At 36.7% G+C, this 21,595-nt stretch overlaps 1 protein-coding gene across 2 annotated transcripts in view; it reads right to left on the reverse strand.

Annotated features, from left to right (window-relative positions):
• The window catches only part of LOC106882389 (MAM and LDL-receptor class A domain-containing protein 1), a 234,860-nt gene that overhangs the window by 87,370 nt on the left and 125,895 nt on the right, over nt 1-21,595 (reverse strand). For both annotated transcript variants that reach the window (XM_089354751.1, XM_089354750.1), the window contains exons 77-88: nt 21,139-21,254; nt 19,278-19,362; nt 18,275-18,358; nt 17,521-17,667; nt 13,761-13,918; nt 11,960-12,158; nt 10,045-10,191; nt 8,166-8,422; nt 7,197-7,284; nt 6,169-6,306; nt 4,021-4,274; nt 2,552-2,636 (exon numbers count right to left, since the gene is read on the reverse strand). In XM_089354751.1, coding sequence (XP_089210877.1) covers nt 2,552-2,636; nt 4,021-4,274; nt 6,169-6,306; nt 7,197-7,284; nt 8,166-8,422; nt 10,045-10,191; nt 11,960-12,158; nt 13,761-13,918; nt 17,521-17,667; nt 18,275-18,358; nt 19,278-19,362; nt 21,139-21,254 — 1,758 coding nt within the window. The remainder of the gene's footprint in view (nt 1-2,551; nt 2,637-4,020; nt 4,275-6,168; nt 6,307-7,196; nt 7,285-8,165; nt 8,423-10,044; nt 10,192-11,959; nt 12,159-13,760; nt 13,919-17,520; nt 17,668-18,274; nt 18,359-19,277; nt 19,363-21,138; nt 21,255-21,595) is intronic.

Consider the following 21,595-nt stretch of genomic DNA (forward strand, 5'->3'; position numbering starts at 1 on the left):
AGCCCTAGATAGGCGTAGGAGTGGCTGTGTGGTAAGTAGCTTGCTTACCAACCACATGGTTCTGGGTTCAGTCCCACTGCATGGCACCTTGGGCAAGTGTCTTCTACTATAGCCTTGGGCCAACGAAAGCCTTGTGAGTGGATTTGATAGATGGAAACTGAAAGAAGCCTGTCATATATATTTATATATATATATGTGTGTGTGTGTATGTTTGTGTGTCTGTGTTTGTCCCCCCAACATCGCTTGACAACCGATGCTGGTGTGTTTACGTTCCCGTAACTTAGCGGTTCGGCAAAAGAGACTGATAGAATAAGTACTAGGCTTACAAAGAATAAGTCCTGGGGTCGATTTGCTCGACTAAAGGCGGTGCTCCAGCATGGCCACAGTCAAATGACTGAAACAAGTAAAAGAGAGTAAAAGAGAAAAGAGTATATTTACATACTGAACTATAAGTGCATGACTGTTGGAAAAATTCCTTTGTCAGCCATAGTAAAGTAAGACAGTCCTTTGATTGGAAGAAAATTTGTCCAACACAATAGAATCGATATTCTAAAATCACGGTGCCATGTAAAAAAGCATTGTACTGGTGCCACATAAAAAGCACTGGTGCTGGTACCATGTAAAAAGTACCCAGTCCACTCTGTAAAATGACTGACATTAAGAAGCATGCCCAACCATAAAAAAAAGAAACCATGCAAAACACAGACTATGAAACCTGGTGTGACCTCTGGGGTTGCTGTCAAGCTTTCCAACTCATGCCAGCATGGAAAAACGGACATTAAATGATGACAACGACAATGATGATAGTGATGATGAAGATGATGATGTAACCTAATCACTTTAGATATAAGTCATTGAATTATTGACAGATAAATTTGGTTCTTTGCCACAGATATATACGATAACTGGAGATCAAATTGTTATTGCATACACATTCTTGAAAACCAAAGATGTTAGTTTTGTAAAGGAATCTTAATTCTTTAGCATTTAAACCAGCCATATCCTGGCCCAAATATTCTACCTGTTTTATATTCAAACTGGCCAGATCCAGCCACTCACACCTACCCTGCAATGTCATTCTAAAAATAAACAGTTACTTAATCAAAACCTCAAAGCTGTGAGATAATGCATTATTAAATAATTAACTCAAAACAGTGTGAACATTTTACAGAGCAATCATTCTCTTCAGTATAGGGAAGCAGATATAATACTTAGATTCAGGTGATGGTTTTACTTTTGAAACTGTACACACACTCATGCTCTTTTTAAGTACAGTATGATGTTTTCAAATGAAATGTCCTTAACCCTTTTGATACCAATCTGGCTGAAACCAACTCTGGCTCTGTAGTACAAATGTCTTGTTTTCAAAAGTTCTGAATTAAAATCTTCCACCAAACCTTAGTCACAATTTATGTTCCTAACACGAGTTTAATGATAACTAAGTTATTTTACTAAATTCTTTGTTATATTTAAAATTAATTGAAAGAAACACAGAGCAAAGAAACACAGAACAAAAGGGTTAAAATATATAATAGAGAAACAATTCTTAACCCTTTTAATACCAACCTGGCTGAAACCACCTCTGGCTCTGTAATAAAAATGTCTTGTTTTCAAAAGTTCTGAATTAAAATCTTCCACCAAACCTTAGTCACAATTTATGTTCCTAACACGAGTTTAATGATAACTAAGTTATTTTACTAAATTCTTTGTTATATTTAAAATTAATTGAAAGAAACACAGAGCATCTCAAAAGAAATATGGTAACAAAAGGGTTAAAATATATAATAGAGAAACAATTCTTAACCCTTTTGATACCAATCTGGCTGAAACCAACTCTGGCTCTGTAGTACAAATGTCTTGTTTTGAAAAGTTCTGAATTAAAACCTTCCACCAAACCTTAGTCACAGTTTATGTTCCTAACACTAGCTTAATGATAACTAAGTTATTTTACTAAATTCTTTGTTATATTTAAAATTAATTGAAAGAAACACAGAACATCTCAACAGAAATATGGTAACAAAAGGGTTAAAATATATAATAGAGAAACAATTCTTAACCCTTTTAATACCAACCTGGCTGAAACCACCTCTGGCTCTGTAGTAAAAATGTCTTGTTTTGAAAAGTTCTGAATTAAAACCTTCCACCAAACCTTAGTCACAGTTTATGTTCCTAACACTAGCTTAATGATAACTAAGTTATTTTACTAAATTCTTTGTTATATTTATAATTAATTGAAAGAAACACAGAGCAAAGAAACACAGAACAAAAGGGTTAAAATATATAATAGAGAAACAATTCTTAACCCTTTTAATACCAACCTGGCTGAAACCACCTCTGGCTCTGTAGTACAAATGTCTTGTTTTGAAAAGTTCTGAATTAAAACATTCCACCAAACCTTAGTCACAGTTTATGTTCCTAACACTAGCTTAATGATAACTAAGTTATCTTACTAAATTCCTTGTTATATTTAAAATTAATTGAAAGAAACACAGAGCACCTCAAAATAAATACAGTAATAAAAGTAAGGGGTTTGAAAGCAGAGAATAGTTACCTGCACAATAATCATTTAGGAACATGATATCATCAAGAGCAGTGTAGACATCATGATTCTGATTAGTAATGCCTTCAAATTCAACCTAAAATAATTATAACAAAATTGTATCATATATATATTAGTGACGGAGGCAGTGTTAATATCATTTATCTCTACTTGAATATGGATGTTCTGTTAAAACAAACTATACTATGGTAGATACCATGAGAAACACTCTCATATTGGCTTTTGTTGCAAAATGCACAAATGCATTTTGTGCCAGAAAGCCAGAAAGCCAGTATGAGTATTTCTTATTTCTTTATTGCCCACAAGGGGCTAAACATAGAGGGGACAAACAAGAACAGACAAATGGATTAAGTCGATTACATTGAGCCCCAGTGCGTAACTGGTACTTAATTTATCGACCCCGAAAGGATGATAGGCAAAGTCAACCTTGGCGGAATTTGAACTCAGAACGTAACGGTAGATGAAATACCGCTAAGCATTTCGCCCGGCGGGGTAACGTTTCTGCCAGCTCGTCGCCTTGCCAGTATGAGAATTTCTTTCTTGGCAATTAACACATGTATAGTTTGTTTTAAGAGAACATCCATGTTTAAGTGGGGATGAATATTACCTTTCTGTGTTACACACATACACACGCATACGCACATGCACACGTACACACACAAACATACATAAGGATGTTAAATGATGATGATGATGAGAATGATAATTACAATAATATCTAATTGAGCTTTACTGTTTTTTACTTTGTAACATGCAACTAATATTAGTCTTCATTATTATCCGTTCTACAAAAGGCGGTGACCTGGCAGAAGCATTAGCATTCCAGGCGAAATGCTTAGCGGTATTTTGTCTACTGCTACATTCTGAGTTCAAATTCCGCCAAAGTTGACTTTGCCTTTCATCTTTTCAGGGTCGATAAATTAAGTACCACTGAAACACTGGAGTCGTTGTAATCGACTACTCCCCTCTCCAAGAATTTGAGGCTTTGTGACTTCAGTAGAAAGGATTTTCTGTTCTACAGCATTATTGTCATTTTTACCAATTCCAAACAATGATTAGTGAATTTATAACATTCAACAGTTGAACCAAAACAGTCAACCATTTGAATATACAAACTAATTAATAAATCATTATATGTACAGTTGTTGATGGAGTCTATTTTCTGTTCATCTACAATGTTTATTGTACTAGTGCATCTTCCACACACAAAAGCTATTTTCACTGTTAACTTTCCTCTGATATAGCTGCACCCCTTATGTGTCCATAACTTACACTAGGCACATCTACCAGGCTCAAAAAGCAAAACAAGTACCGGGGTTGATTCATTTGATTAAAAGTTCTTCAAGGTGGTGCCCCATCATGGCCACAGTCTAATGAGTGAAACAAGTGAAAGATAAATGATAAACACAATCAAGTTTGGCCATGTTCTGTTGATCTATGAAGAGGAATGGTAATCTTACATAATACGAATTCTTCCAAGCAAATGCTGTTTGAGCATAATTCCATGAGCTTCCTTGCGCTGAAGAAAGGGCCCATATCGCTGTTTTATTTTCTGTTTCTTCATCGACAAAATATATGGTGATGCCACCTGGTGAAGTACCATCCAAATAAAACCAAAAATGAAGACAACGGAGATTGGTAGCAGGAAATACTTGGCTTCTCAATATTCCTTTCTTTTGTGAGTTACTATTCGAGGCAAGGAAAATATAATGTCCTGCAAAACAAACAAAAATAAATAAATAAATTATCATATTATAAAAATAGTAATGATAATGATAATATAATTTGTGGAAAGAGACTCTGTGAGACCTTTGAGATCAGGATGCTGTCGGCTCTCACTGAATTAACCCGAGCAAATAAGATTGAGAGCTTTGAGAACTAAAATATGATGATAATAATAATAATAATAATAATAATAATAATAATAATAATAATAATAATAATAATAATAACAATAATAATAATAATAATAATAATAAATACAGAAAATTGCACTACTGGGCACTGCACACATCCTACGCAAAACACTTTCAATACAGTAACCATAAGAACATCACAGCAAACCACAGCACATACCCAAGGCACACAGAGCTGCGCTCGGTAGTGAAGTGAAAGCACGTTATAAAAATAAAACTACTGAATGATAATAATAATAATAATAATAATAATAATAATAATAATAATAATAATAGATAGAGAGAAGAGTTCTTTACTTTTAAGTTACTTTCGAGTTGCGCTTTTTGTCATTAAGTTGGCTTTGGTGATGGATTACGTCAGCTATGTTTACCTTAGCGATGGATTGTGTCAATCGTATACAAAAGTAAAGAACTCTTCTCTCTATCTATTACACTTCTGCTGAGTTACTTCAGTCCTTTATATGAACTAATAATAATAATAATAATAATAATAATGGGCTACTCGACATGAAGAAAATTCAAATTGGGTCCCACCTGCAAGAACATGCACTGTTTATCTTGATATGAGATCACCATTCGCACACATAGTTGTGATACATGTGCCTGGTGTACCCTTATCAGACGGGTAATCATGATGGGTATATTAGGCTTCGTATATTTGTACCCCAGTGTCACTTTGACGGCATGCACTGCTCTCTCACTCAATAACAACAACAACAACAACAACAACAACAACAATAATAATAATAATAATAATAATAATAGTGTCAGGAGATCAATGTATTGTCATGAAAGAATGAGAAATGGTCAACAAATATGGTGATCTGAAATTTGAGATCGCCAAGATGTGGCAGCTGCATAAGTCAAGCATAAAGGTTGTTCCAGTTGTCATTGGAGCATTGGGTTCAATCTCTCCAGCCTGAAGAAACATATGGACACTTTAGAAATCCCCCTACAATCTTGGTGAGCTGCAAAATCAGCTTTACTTAGAACTGCATGCAATTTGTGTAAAATAATGTCTGTATGAAGTCCTTGTGACTTGACAGACAGTACAAACCCCCGGTACATACAATGACTTCAATTTGCAACATCACAATATTGGGCACTGTGCCACATCTTCAAAAATAATAATCATAAACTACAGTACCAAACATGTCCATGAGAGGAATTAACAGGTACTTATCTATTTGCTTTGGAATTGCTGCATCCAACCAAGAGAATTGCTTTCAAATGTAATCAGTCAATCTTGTTTGATGTGCTGAATTCACATTCTTCATTTTTGAAAATGTTTGCTCACAGACATAAGTTGTTCCAAACACCCAATACCATAACAGAGGTACTTACACAAAAGGTACAGTGCAGGGACAGGCAGGATGAACTGACCTCGTTGGCCAGATCTGGCCTGTGGGCTGCAGTTTGGTGATCCCTGGTCTAACCTATGGGGATAACTTGCTTCAGGGCAGTGGAATGGTAAACGTTGACAAATTAAGAACGTGCACAGGGGACTGTGGTGGATGGCATGCTTATGTGAAATCATTGAAGCATCCAGGAGGATGGCTAAGCTAAATTAACCTTAAGATGGTGAGACATGATTTGAAGAATATTTACCTGCATTTCAAACAAGACAAGTGAGTTTTATAATGATTCTGTCTATGACCTTTTTATTAGCCTGTGTAATTGACCTTTTCTTACCTTTGACATTGTTCATAGTGTGGTCATTTGCTGGATGTGGAAGACGATATGGCATTTCACCAGTAGCTCGTATCCAATCGATATCATTACGCTTTATGTTCGACCAAGTACCCATGTCATCTTCAAAATCGGTATCTCCTAGAAGAAAGATTAAATGGAAATAATCAGTAATGTGAAAGATCTTTGAAATGTTCTGCTATAACTCCAAGATGACCAATGCTTTGGGAATGAATTTCATCCAAGAGGGAGATGAGCACCAACGTTCAAAGTGGATGGCTTGATAATTGTTGAGAGATTTCTCTTGACATGAAACCATTGGTTGCCTTGTTAACCCACAAATAAAGAATATTCATCTACCAAGGTGGTGTTAAGCACTCATTCTCTCTCTCTCTCTCTCTCTCTCACACACACACACACATATATATATTTAATGGGGAAGGGCAGTTTATGGGATCACCCAGGATTTCCTGTCCATAAAGGGTTTAGCTTTATGGTGTATTGTTAGACTCCAAAACCTGCCACTCCAAGAGTGTAATGGTTCTTTTTTTTACGTGTCACTGGCATGAGTGTCATTTACATGATACTGACACTGGCCACAACTATGATTTCATGGATGCCATTTACATGACACTAGCAATGGCCATGTTCATCATCATCATCCTCATCAACGTTTTCATCCTCAGCATTATCCTCCTCCTCCTCCTCCTCCTTACCACACAGCCACTCAGCCACTCCTGTGCCTATATAGATAAAAGCGATGAGTTGGCAGAATCGTTAGCATGCCGGACGAAATGCTTAGCAGTATTTCGTTTGCCGTTATGTTCTGAGTTCAAATCCCACCAAGGTTGACTTTGCATTTCATCCTTTCAGAGTCGATAAATTAAGTACCAGTGATCCACTGGGGTTGATGCAATCGACTAGTTCCCCCCCCCCCCCCACAAATTTCAGGCCTTGTGCCTATAGTAGAAACGATTACTAGTTTATAGATAAATTCCATGATGAAAGTATTTTGTAAAACAAATTTTTACCTGGATCTGAGCATTCTCCGGTTTTTGAATTGATGTCATCAACAGCAACATATGCACCATAAGTGTGTAGAACACCTTCAAAGACGACCTATAAAAAAAATAGAAATAGAGAAATCATCATCATCATCATCATCGTCATCATCATCATCATTTAACATCCGCTTTCCATGCTAGCATGGGTTGGACGATTTGACAGAGGACTGGTGAACCGGATAGTTGCACCAGGCTCCAATCTGATCTGGCAGAGTTTCTACAGCTGGATGCCCTTCCTAACGCCAACCACTCCAAGAGTGTAGTGGGTGCTTTCACATGCCACCGGCACGAGGGCCAATCTGGTGGTACTGGCAGAAGATAATTGACCAGTGAATTATATATATGTAACTATTTGGCCTTTGGGTATATGTCTGTTAGTATGTCGATAAAGCATCTTAAGTGATGCAGACTGCACTGATTGATGTGACACAACTTGATGCATGATATCCTACCACTAAGGGGCAGATGCAGGATGGGTCAAAATGATCATCGCACTGAATAAAGATTCATACTAAATTCATCTTCTGTTTCTCAGAAGATACAAGAATCTTTATTGATCAACTACACTTGTTTCGATCCATCTAACATCAATCCCTCATGGATAGGATACTGAACATCAGGTTTAGGTGTATCTCTCGGTGTAGATATGTCTCCTCAGGTGATTTCAAGCAGTAGCTTGTTAAAATAAACTCTGTTTCACAAGATTTCTTTTTGGTTTTTGTATATAGAAATGATAAATTAAGGTATACAGCTTCATTCTTCTAGAAGATCCATAAGAAATATCAGACCCCCCCCAAAAAAAAAAAAACACATACATAATACAGTAAAATAAGTATTGCAGACTACATTGTATTTGCAAGTGTTATGGGCACTGTTCCTTCTTGAGTAAACCAATATGAAAAACAGTAAAAGGAATGGTAGACTTTTAGTACTTACTTTATATTTTTGATTGGCGGGCAGTGTTACTTGAGCCTTAACCCATCTGGATCCTTGATCTGTTGTATCCAACCAGAGAGAAGCTGAGTTTTGACCATTTATTTGCTGGTAGACATTCAGGGAAGCTTTCCTGTATCCATGCATGAAGTAGTAGAATGACATGCATATATCTGAACTGCTTTTCAATGTAGGGGTTATTAACGAGGCTGTAGAGTTATTGTTTTGTCGCCAGAGATTTTCAAACACCATGTAATGACCTGCAACAATTATTATTTTCATATTCATTCATGCATGTAAATTACTGAAAAATGTGCATGCATGCGTGTGTGTATGTATGTATACATGCACGTGCGCACAAACACACAAACACACACACACACACATACACATACAGACATACACGAGTGAGTAGACAAACGAAAGAAGGGCTCTCAACACATATATTGGAAGCTACATGTAATATAGATCGAAACAGTTTGATTCAGACTCCTTGGTACTTGAAGGATTTCCAACAGCTGATAGAATAAATACTAGGCTTTCAAAGAATAAGTCCTGGGGTCGATTTGCTCGACTAAAGGTGGTGCTCCAGCATGGCCGCAGTCAAATGACTGCAAAAAGTAAAAGAGTAAAAGAGTAAAAGAGAGTCATCAATATCATCATCATTGAATGTCCATTGTCCATGCGGGCATAGGCTGGACGTTTGAACAGGGCTGGTAAGCTGAGGGGTTGCACCAGACTTTGGTCTGATTTGGCATAGTGCCTACAGCTGGATGCCCTTCCTAACACCAACCATTCCAAGAATGTAATGGGTGATTTTACATGCTACCAGCACCAGTGCCAGTTGCATGGCATCAGACGCCAGGCAAAATGCTTAGCGATATTTCGTCTGCCGTTATGTTCTGAGTTCAAATTCCACCGAGGTCGACTTTGCCTTTCATCCTTTCGGGGTCGATAAATTAAGTACCAGTTATGCACTGGGGTCGATGTAATCGACTTAACCCATTTGTCTGTCCTTGTTTGTCCCCTCTATGTTTAGCCCCTTGTGGGCAATAAAGAAATAAGTATCTGTCACAACTGCTATTTCATTTGGCTTGAGGTTTCTACACAAGCAAAGCATATTGCCAAAGGTCCCAGTCATTTGTCATTACCTATGTGAGGCCCAACACTTGAAAGGTGCTTAAAAAATAAAATGTCAAACGTTTGGCGTGTGTCTTTTGGCCCACGCTGTATACACATGAATGAAAAAAAATGTGCTCAGCACACTCAACACATTGTACAGAGTTCATATCTATAAATTAATAAATAACAATGATTTCAATCATTTTAACCATTTCATCACAAATATGGCATTTTAGATCATTGTGCAATAATAGGTGTAGGTGTGGTTGTATGGTAAGAAGTTTGCTTCCCAACCACATGGTTCTGGGTTCAGTTTCACTGTGTGGCACCTTGGGCAAGTGTCTTTTACTATAGCCTCAGGCTGACCAAAGCCTTGTAAGTGGATTTGGTAGATGGAAACTGAAAGAAGCCTGTCATATATATATATATATATATATAATTAATTTAATAATAGGATAAAAATCTTTTACAAGAATTTTATCAAGTAGCTAGAGTGAAAAAACTCGTAAGGGAAAAATCCATCATTATCCCTAGAATATATTTATACTGATATAAGGGCATTACTATAGAATAATAAAAAAAAGCCCGCTTCTTACATGAATGTATAGGGATGAACAATCTTCTATGTACAAATTTAATGGCTGCAATCCAATGATTGAAACAAGTGAACGAGTAAAAGAATACATGTTATGTTGAAAAGAACACGAAAGAGAAAACGAAAAGTATTTCTCTAAAATGAGAAAAGGGAACATCCTCTTACCGTATGGCGTGCCTGAAGTATGATCCTTGCTTGGTGCATGGCTAGGATATCTTGCAACCCCTGTGTGCTTTTTCCAGCGATAGTTACCATTAGCGGGTGTAGTGAACTTACAAATTCCTGATGCTTCAAAGGTGCAATTAAGTGGGGCTAAAAACAGAAAAAAAAAAAAAATTATTTAGAATTTATTTGATAAAAGAATTTTTAGATAAAACATAAGCATTTAATCCCTTTTTTTCTCCTCTGAATGAGAAATTACATTTTGCCAAAATGAAATGGTTACATGAAAGAGTTAAACAATGATGATGATGATGATGACAATGATAATGATGATGGTGGTGGTGCTGATAATGGTGTTGATGGTGTTGATGATGGTGACAATTTATGGTGGTCACAATGGTTATGATTATGGTGGTGATGGTGGTGGTGATAATGATGATGATGATGGTGGTGGTGGTGGTGGTGGTGGTGGTGGTGGTGGTGGTGATGATGATGATGGTGGTGGTGGTGGTGGTGGTGATAATGACAAAGATGATGATGATGATGATGATCATGACGATGATGACAATGATGATCTTGATGATGATGATGATGATGATGATGGTGATGTTAATGGTGGTGATAAGGACAAAGATGATGATGATGATGATGACGATGACATTTACGATGACAACGACAATGATAATGACGATGATGACGATGATGATAATGATGATGTTAACCTATTTTAAATAGGTTAACATTATAATATATATTAAAAAGAATTTACTTTAGCACTACTTCATTCAGATTACTCTGTAGCATTCAGATTAGCATTCAGATTAGCATTCAGATTAGCATTCAGATTACTCTGTAGCATTCAGATTAGCATTCAGATTACTCTGTAGCATTCAGATTAGCATTCAGATTAGCATTCAGATTACTCTGTAGCATTCAGATTAGCATTCAGATTAGCATTCAGATTACTCTGTAGCATTCGCATTAGCATTCAGATTAGCATTCAGATTACTCTGTAGCATTCAGATTAGCATTCAGATTAGCATTCAGATTAGCATTCAGATTACTCTGTCAAATGTAATCTTTATTTATCCAAATTATTTTCAACAAATCATTTATCTTGTAGCTTTGAGATTTTGATGAGGTGAGTGTTTATTTATTTTTTTGAATGACATTGTAGGTCAGGTGTGAAAGGTTGAATCTGGCCATTTTGTGCATAAAACAAGGAAAATATTTTGGCTGGATTGACAATTGACAAGTCCATTAACCCCCTTGGGGATTGTTGGTGCACTGCAGGTATGCAGCATATCTCGGTAGAGAAAGCCTAGTGGAGCCGATCCCACTCTACGCTAAACTCATTTCTACAGCTGAATGGCCCGGAGCAATGTGAAATGAAGTGCTTTGCTCAAGAACACAACCAATCATCCGGTTCAGGAATTGAAACTACAATCTTACGATCATTAGTCCAACACTGTAACCACTAAGCCATGTACCTCCACTTGGCTCGATTAGGCCTTAGGCCAGTTTAAATGCTAAAGGATTAAAGATATATTTCAAATTCCAGACAGAATCAAAGCATCTCAGCTTCAAGAAACAAATTAGGATACTCGCTTTGTAGAATATATATATATATGTGTGTGTGTATATGTATATATCTATGTGTGTGTGTGCTTTTGTGTTTGTGTTTGTTCCACCATCACCACTTGACAACTGGTGTTGGTGTATTTTTGTCCCCGTAACTTAGCAGTTCAGCAAAAAGAGACCAATAAAGTAAGTATCAGGCTTGAAAAAAAAATAGAAAGAAATAAGTACTGCCATCGAGTCATTTGACTATAAAACCTTTCAAGGTGTTGCTCTAGCATGGCCACAATCAAATGACTGAAACAAGCAAAAGAATGAAAGTAAAAGAATTCTGTCGTACCTTCAGTTTGTTTTGTCGTAAACACTCTGATATCATCAATGGCTATATCCCCATACACAGACCAGCCAACAATCCCGACTAAAGAAATAGTAAATGGCACTTCCTGAGCAGGAATTGAAAGTTCTGCTTTGATCCAGACACGGTCGTGGGATGTTCGGTGAGACCATAGCAACTGACTTCTCTGTTGACCATCTAAAGTCTGGATAAAAGAAAAATGTATTATTATATGAGGTAGTTTTGGTGAAGCGTCGTGAAGTACAACTCGAAAGGATTTTGTTGTGTAAAGCCGGAACAATGCGAGAAGATACAAAGTAAATTGTTGTTGGCATTCCGTCGCTTACAATGTCGAGGGTTCCAGTTGATCCGATCAACGGAACAGCCTGCTCGTGAAATTAACGTGCAAGTGGCTGAGCACTCCACACACACACACGTATACCCTTAACGTAGTTCTCGGGGAGATTCAGCGTGACACAGTGTGACAAGGCTGACCCTTTGAATTACAGGCACAACAGAAACAGGAAGTAAGAATGAGAGAAAGTTGTGGTGAAAGAGTACAGCAGGGTTCGCCACCATCCCCTGCCGGAGCCTCGTGGAGCTTTAGGTGTTTTCGCTCAACAAACATTCACAACGCCCTGTCTTATGACCGCGAGTTTGCTGCCCTAACCACTGGGCCATTGCGCTTCCACACAAAGTAAATTACAAACGGAAAAAGAAACTGCTACCTTGTTCTGTTTTCTTTTTCTCTTGTAATGGCAGAGAGGGAAGGAGAAAGGACAAGAGAGAGAGAGAGAGAGTGTGTGTGTATGAGTGTTGTGTGTGTGTGTGTATGCTTGTGTATGTGTGCACTGTTGTGTGTGTATAGGCATACTTGTATGACACAGCATGGACTCTGTGAGTAATTGTGTGAGAGAAAATGTGTTTGTGCATGTGTGTGCGTCTGTTGATGCATATGTGTGCATATAAAGACATTCAAGTACAGTGGCTTCACTTATTTTAAAGATAGCATAGATCAAATCACAATTTAATGACATTTCATCCTTCATTCTATTAACTCAAAAAACTAAGATTGGATGCTCTTCCTGCTGCCAACTTTGACCAGTTTTCAGGCTAGGAAATCTTCCCCTATAGCTGAACATGTTTTCACTGAAGATTAGAAATGAACGACAATATTATTTAATACTTCTATGATGTTTCGGGCAAGATTCTCCTTATCAAATATGAGGAAGAAAATAATCCAAGAGTTCAGAGAAAAGTGTTGTTGCCAGTAGGCCATGCTAATATATTGTGAATATATGCAATGTTTTGTAGCCGGATGTTTATTTAAGAAAATTATAATGAAGGCGTAGGAATGGCTGTGAGGTAAGTAGCTTGCTTACCAACCACATGGTTCCGGGTTCAGTGCCACTGCGTGGCATCTTGGGCAAGTGTCTTCTACTATAGCCTCGGGCCAACCAAAGCCTTGTGAGTGGATTTGGTAGATGGAAACTGAAAGAAGCCCGTCATATATATGTATATGTATGTATGTGTGTATATGTTTGTGTGTCTGTGTTTGTCCCCCCAACATCACTTGATAACCGATGCTGGTGTGTTTACGTCCCAGTAACTTAACGGTTCGGCAAAAGAGACCGATAGAATAAGTACTAGGCTTACAAAGAATAAGTCCTGGGGTCGATTTGCTCGACTAAAGGCGGTGCTCCAGCATGACCACAGTCAACTGACTGAAACAAGTAAAAGAGTAAAAGAGTATGAATTATATTCTAAGGCATCTTGTAAAGAATAAATTAGCAGCAAGTTGTCTTACCATTGTAACATTCAGCCCTCCAATTGTTGATCCGTACATATGATAGTAGAATTCTAAAGTATAATTAATGTTTTTACTGAATGATGCAGAGGTTAGGATTGCCGTATCTCCCCTTCTACGTGGGTAGGAGGACTCAATATAAATATAGTAGCCTTTCTCTGAAAATATACAGTAAAAAGTATGCATAGTTAAAGTCATACATACATAAACACAGTGAGTCACATATACACATAAATACACATATATATATACTCATACATATATATGTATACATACACATATAAGGATATACATGCATACATACACATATATACATATATTAGTTTATGTATATATTAATATTATCTCAGTTATTAAAACTTTCGATAATTTAAATACGTTAATAGTTACCAGAAGTAGCAAAATTACACTAAAAAACAAGATATCCCAGCCGTTTTACAGGTAGAGATACCAAGTTAAAGTGATACATTTTGAGAAGATATGTTACTGACCATGTAACATCTCTGCTCGTAAGTTACATCATCATTTCGTTTTTGTCTTGCTATTACATGTTTTATTATGAACTCCCTGAAGAGAAACATATGAGGAACCCCAACAGCTCTTTCTTCTTTGTGAAAGGGCTCTCATTTATTTTGAAACATGTGTAGGAATTAAAGGAACTTTTATTGACATGTGTTTTGCTCCATTTATTATTATTATCCATATATACATATATATATATATATATATATATATATATATATATATATTCTGTCTCTCTTTATTATGATTGACCGTTGACTGAACACTATTCAATTTTTTTTCTCCGTGTTTTTCTCCTTGTCTCCGTATTCTTTCTGTTGAAGAGCGTAGCTCGAAACGTCAAAGACTTTCCGTATTCCCGAGCGTCATACTAATATATACTTTTGTTATTTACACCACCTGTCCTCGTCTGTTGTTATTATTTGTATATTCTCCCATATATATATATATATATATATATATATATATATGATATATAATAACAACAATAATAATAAGGATTCTTAATAGAATCAGGTACTTGAAAGAATATGCAGCAGATAGGGTTGGATAAACCTGTGGTCACTACCAATGGTTGATTAAATATCCAGTAGGATATTCAGGTTGTGTACACAGAGAAGGCCAAACTTATGAGTATCAAGCACCTGGTGGGGGCTGGTCCAAAGTACACGAGTTGGTCATACGTTGTTTGGTATACTCCAGGGTGTCCAACATGTCATGAATCCCTATGGTGTATTATAAGCAAATGAATAATAACAGGCGATGGATAAATGCCAGCAAATTACAGCTGTTTCTAATGCATTTTTTAAAAGAAGAATAAGTACATGATATCACTTCAAAAAAAAGAAAAAAAAAACCGTAATCATCAGATGAAACAAAATTTCAAAACAATAGAATAACCCAAGTACACAGTGGGAACATGCGTAAAAAAATGAATAAGAAACAGCTGTAATAAGGTGACATTTATCCATTGTCTGTTATTATTCATTTGCTTATTTGATATATATATATATATGGGCAGGTAGAAGCTCTTTAACCTTGATTGGTAATCTACCTAGGAGAAGGAAATCTCCGAAATAAAACCTGTGGCCTTGGAAGTTCCTGGTTTTGTCAATTCTCTTGTCACACCGGTGAAAGTCTTCTTGGGCTAATAAGTGGGGGTAGTGCAGTGCAAGCTACACCCACTAAAAATTATTCATCTGCACAGGTATTTCCTGTACTCCAAATCTTAGTAAAACCATTCAATTGGTTGGTTGGCAGAAACCTAAAAATGCACCTGTAACTTATTTTATCAGAGATGCAATCTGTGTGGGTGTTTTTCCAATACATTGTCTGGCTTAAAAAGCCACATCAGACGCCATGAAAGTGTGAAGGTGTAGGTGCAAGAGGTGGTCAAACTCTGTGTAAGGAGTAGACAACCACTATATATATATATATAGTTAGTAGTTAATAAATCATATGGTACAGTGTACATCTGGTAATTTGCCAGTAAAGCATGTTCACTGGTTTAGTGTTTGTTGGATATGTAATTAATGAAAGAGAGACAGAAGATGGTATATACGAAAATCTTTATTGATCACTACAATCGTTTTGGTCTATTTAGTATCAATTCCTTGTGGGTGGAATACTGTGCAACTGGCTTAGTTGTATACCTCAGTGTAGATGTATCTCCTCAGGTGATTTCAAGAGGTGTCGTGTTAAAATAAACTCTGTTTCACACAGCATATTACTGCATGTTTTCTTCATATACATACATAAATATATACATCATAAATATATACATCGCCCTTGCACCCTGAATATAATTATATACATATGTATGTATGTATATCATTATTAGCTTAATGTATAAATTGTGGAGGCGCAATGGCCCAGTGGTTAGGGCAGCGGACTCGTGGTCATAGGATCGCGGTTTCGATTCCCAGACCGGGCGTTGTGAGTGTTTATTGAGCGAAAACACCTAAAGCTCCACGAGGCTCCGAAAGGGGATGGTGGCGAACCCTGCTGTACTCTCTCACCACAACTTTCTCTCACTCTTTCTTCCTGTTTCTGTTGTGCCTGTAATTCAAAGGGTCAGCCTTGTCACACTGTGTCACGCTGAATATCTCTGAAAACTATGTTAAGGGTACACGTGTCTGTGGAGTGCTCAGCCACTTGCACGTTAATTTCACAAGCAAGCTGTTCCGTTGATCAGATCAACTGGAACCCTTGATGTCGTAAGCGATGGAGTACCAACAACAACAAATGTATAAATTGCCTATAAATTTTTATAGCATGCTGACTACCTGATAAAAATCATAAATGTGATTTTTATCCTTATATTCTCTGTCTCTGTCTCTCTCTCTCTCTCTATATATATATATGTATAAATAATATATATATATGTGTATATATATATATATATATATATATATATATATATATATACATATATATATATATATATATATATATATATATATTATTTATACATATATATATATATATAGAGAGAGAGAGACAGAGACAGAGAATATAAGATCATATATATATGATCAGATTGGAGCCTGGTGCAGCCATCTGGTTCGCCAGTCCTCAGTCAAATCGTCCAACCCATGCTAGCATGGAAGGCGGACGTTAGATGATGATGGCAATGATAAATATATACATATATGGGTACAGGACATCACAAATGGTAAACAACATGAAATACGAAAACAAATGAGTTGAATACACACACAATGAGAGAAACAAATGGAAAACAGGACACGTAACATAAAGAACGACCCTTCATCAGTTGTTGGCTGCCTATCTACTCATTTTGAGCATTGAACAACAAAATAATAATATAAATAATATGTACATATATTATTTATATTATTATTTGATTGAACACCACACATTAATTTCCAAGTAAGTTTATATATATATATATATATATATATATATATATATATATATATATATGTATGTATATATACATGTATATATATATATATATATATATATATATATATATATATATATATATATATATATATATATATATATGTATGTATATATACATGTATATATATTTGTATATATATTATGTATGTAGATAGACTGATTGGTGGATAGATAGGAAGAATGATAAACAGATAGAAATGTCTGTATATGTATGTGTATATTACATCTTACTTATTACATCTGTACATAACCAATTTTATGAGACATTATTTTTTATATTTCCAGCCTAGAGAAAATTTATTTCACTTACTTGTACCATAAGTATGGTCAATATTTGGTCCAGTACCGCTGCTTTGAGTCGGTCCTTGTTGTAATGTCCAGTTAAATATGTCATTTTTTGATTGACCCCAACTACAGAATCCATTTTCAAATGAACAATCAAATTTGCTGTTTGGTTCTGTATAAATAGAATGGGAAAGAAATTAAAAAAAAAATTTGAAAGCATTGTCACCAATATCCCCACCACCACCACCACCGCCGCCGTCGCCGCCACAACTACCGCTAGATGTGGTGCCTGACCATTTATTTAGCAGTTAGCTTTCAAATCACTGCTGCAATTTTAAAATTTCTTGTCATCTTTATTTCATTTTTATTTCATTCTTATTTCATCTTCATTGAAAAATGTTAAAAATAACATCCAGAGCAAAAAGAAATGAATTTGGTGTAGCTGTAGAGTTGTGACTTTGTAGAGATTAAGAATAAGGTGAGAAGGCGGCGAGCTGGCAGAAACGTTAGCACGCCGGGCGAAATGCTTAGCGGTATTTCATCTGCCGTTATGTTCTGAGTTCAAATTCTGCCGAGGTTGACTTTGCCTTTCATCATTTCGGGGTCGATGAATTAAGTACCAGTTATGCACTGGGGTCGATGTAATCAGCTTAATTCCTTTGTCTGTCCTTGTTTGTCCCCTCTATGTTTAGCCCCTTGTGGGCAATAAAGAAATAAGAATAAGGTACAAAGAGTAAAACAATAAATGCTATTGAATGACTGTAAGAGATTTGACTTACTGAATGTTGATGGTGGGGAAATTGGTGTTGTTGGTGCTGAAGTCGTGCTTGGTCTAAGTACAGGTTTTGCATTAAATGGATACACTAAAGAAGAAAAAATACAAAGCAAAGATTAAGAAAATATTTACAAATGAATTTCAAATTTTGATACAAATCTAGCAATCTCAGGGGAGGTGTGTGTGATTGGGTAAGTTGATAAAGCTGACCCCAGTATTCAACTGGTACTTATTTTATTGACCCCGAAATGATCAAAGGCAAAGTCGACCTTGGCGGAATTTGCGCTCAGAACATTAGGACAGATAAAATGTTGCTAAGCATTTCGTTAAGTGTGCTAATGATTGTTGTTTCTTTACTGCTCACAAGGGGCTAAACATAGAGGGGACAAACAAGGACAGACAAAGGGGTCAAGTCGATTACATCGACCCCAGTTCGTAACTGGTACTTAATTTATCGACCCTGAAAGGATGAAAGGCTAAGTCGACCTTGGTGGAATTTGAACTCAGAACATAAAGAGTTCAGAAGAAATGCTGTCAGCTTGCCACTTTTGTAATTTGGTATATGAAGAAAATTTATAATCTGTACTGACACAAAGGTGGAGGTACATAGCCTAGTGGTTAGAGCAGTGGACTCATGGTTGAGGGATCGCAGGTTCGAATCTCAGACCGGGCGATGTGTGTATTTATGAGCGAAACACCTAAGCTCCATGTGGCTCTGGCAGAAGGTAACGGTGAACCTCTGCTGATTCTTTTGCCACAACTTTCTCTCACTCTTTCCTCCTGCATCTAGCAGCTCACCTGTGATGGACAAGTGTCCCAGCCAGGTGTGAACCTATACGCCAATGAAACTGGGAAACCGGCCCTTATGAGCTAGGCATAGCTTGAGAAGGAACAAACAACAACACTGAAATAAAGCAGGTTCAACAATAAATTGTGATCATGGAGTGTGGTATATCTCTAAGAAATTTAATCCCAAAATATGAAAATATGGAACTTCTAATACTTACAGCCACAGGGTTTTAAGTCAAAGCTAATTTCGTCTATAGCGATAATACTCCTTGAACCGGCACCGGCACTTGCAGAAAATGTCATCTGTAAATAAACACATATGTTGATAAATGAATCTTTCGTCTTTTACTTGTTTCAGTTATTAGACCATGGCCATGCTGGGGTATCACTTTGAAGAATTTTAGTCAAACAAATTGACCTGCGTACTTATTTTTTAAAGCCTGGTACTTGTTCTGTTGGTCTTTTTTGCTGAACCACTAAGTTATACGAACATAAACATACCAACATTGGTTGGTCAAGCAGTGCTGGGAGACAAACACACACACACACACACACACACACACACACTCGCACACATATACGCACACACACACGATGGGCTTCTTTCAGTTTCCATCTACCAAATTCATTCACAAGGCTTTGGTTGGCCCGAGGCTATAATAGAAGACACTTGCCCAAGGTGTCATGTTGTTGGACTGAACCCAGAACTATGTGGTTGGGAAGCAAGCTTCTTACCATTCTAAAAAATAAGCAATTACATCGTTAAAATCTCAAAGCTATCAGATAATTCTTCGTTAATTTCAAACAAGGTGAATAAATAAGTATTATATTTGACAGAATAATCTGAATGCTAAAGGGTTAATGTTTAGACTGGCCAGATCTAGCCTCTCACACCTACCCTACAATGTCCTTCTATGAAATAAACAATTACATAATTGAAATCTTGACGCTATGAGATAATGCATCATTAATTCCAGACAAGGTGAATAAATAAGGACTACATTTGACAGGCTGCTAATGAGATAATTAAATATATCGTCATCGTCGTCGATGGGGTATCAGAGCAAACTCTTAAAGTAGAAGAAGATTAGCATGAGAGAGGATATGGATAGTGAAACAGGGGGAGAGGTAATAAGCATGATGAGAGTGTGAGGAGAGAGTAACAGATGGTCAGAGATAGGGGTAGAGGTGAATGAAGTGGGTGATGAAACAGGGTGGCAGTACAGTTGAAGGGAAATAATACCAGTGTGGAGAAGAGATACGTTGAGAGAGGAGATACGTTGAGAGAGGAGATACGTTGAGAGAGGAGATACGTTGAGAGAGGTAGAAGTGGGTTAGGAAGAAGGACAAATCAGAAGGCACAAGGTGTAGGAGCAGTCAGGAGGGAGATATCGAGTTACATAAAGGTGGCAGATACAAGAGGACATTGAGAATAAGAACAGATATGTGAAGTGTTAAGATGGCATATAGCAGAGGTGGGGAGATAAGTATCCTGGAATGCTGAAACCTACAAGTTTTTTTTTCATTCTCTCTCTCTGTTTATTTTCTCTTATACCTTTCTGCTGAAGAGCATGGGCTCGAAATGTAAAAGACTTTTTCATTTTCCTGAGTGTCAAATTAATACACTTGCTTGTTGTTCATACACCTGCCTTTGTCTTTTGTTTTTCTATAAATTTCAACTAGATAGATAGATAAATAGATAGATAGATAGATAGATAGATAGATAAAGAGGGAGAGAGAAAGAGAGAGAGAGATAACTGAAGGCACAGATAGGAGGTAATTAGGGAAAATTGTGTGGGAAAGGAAGGGAGGATAAATAATGTGAATGAGAGATTGAAATAGTTCCATTGATGGGGGGGAAGAGGTAACTGATAGTGCAAAAAAGGAAAGAGTGATATGAGCTGATTCTGTGTCCCAAATGATTACAACAGCCATGTAGTGCCATAGATAGAGGAGTGACAGAGGGCTGGGTGTCAGGGGGGATGAGATACAGGGAATGCTTGCGAGGCAGAATGTGTGTAAGGGCAGAGCCCAGTATGTTAATCATGGTTAAAAAGAAAAAAATAGGCATTTAATTACCTTTTTATAACGATTGGTTATACTCAAAGGTACTTTTCCAAGGTGCCATTGATCCCCTTGATCATCAGATAGTCTCCACAAAACTGATTCATTTGCGTAACCAACTTCCAGTTCACCTGTAACAAAGTAATCCCATCTATATTATGATCCTCACCACCACCACCACCTGTACAGGTGCAACTGGGTGCCACATGTCAGATGTCAAAATGATCGGAGAGCAACATGGAATGGAGTGCTTTGTTCAAGAACACAATGCAATGCCTATCGAACACACTGATCTCACAATCCTGAGTGCAAAGCCCTAACCACTAAGCCATGCACCTATACTATATATATATATATATATATATGTTTATAATGTACATATATAAATATGTATGTATGTATATATATATACATATATATATATATATATATATATATATATATATACCGGAGTAAGCACATGAAATGTGCA

Source organism: Octopus bimaculoides, chromosome 7, assembly GCF_046866305.1.
Source record: "Octopus bimaculoides isolate indiv1 chromosome 7, ASM4686630v1, whole genome shotgun sequence".
In the NCBI taxonomy this organism is placed as follows: domain Eukaryota; kingdom Metazoa; phylum Mollusca; class Cephalopoda; order Octopoda; family Octopodidae; genus Octopus; species Octopus bimaculoides.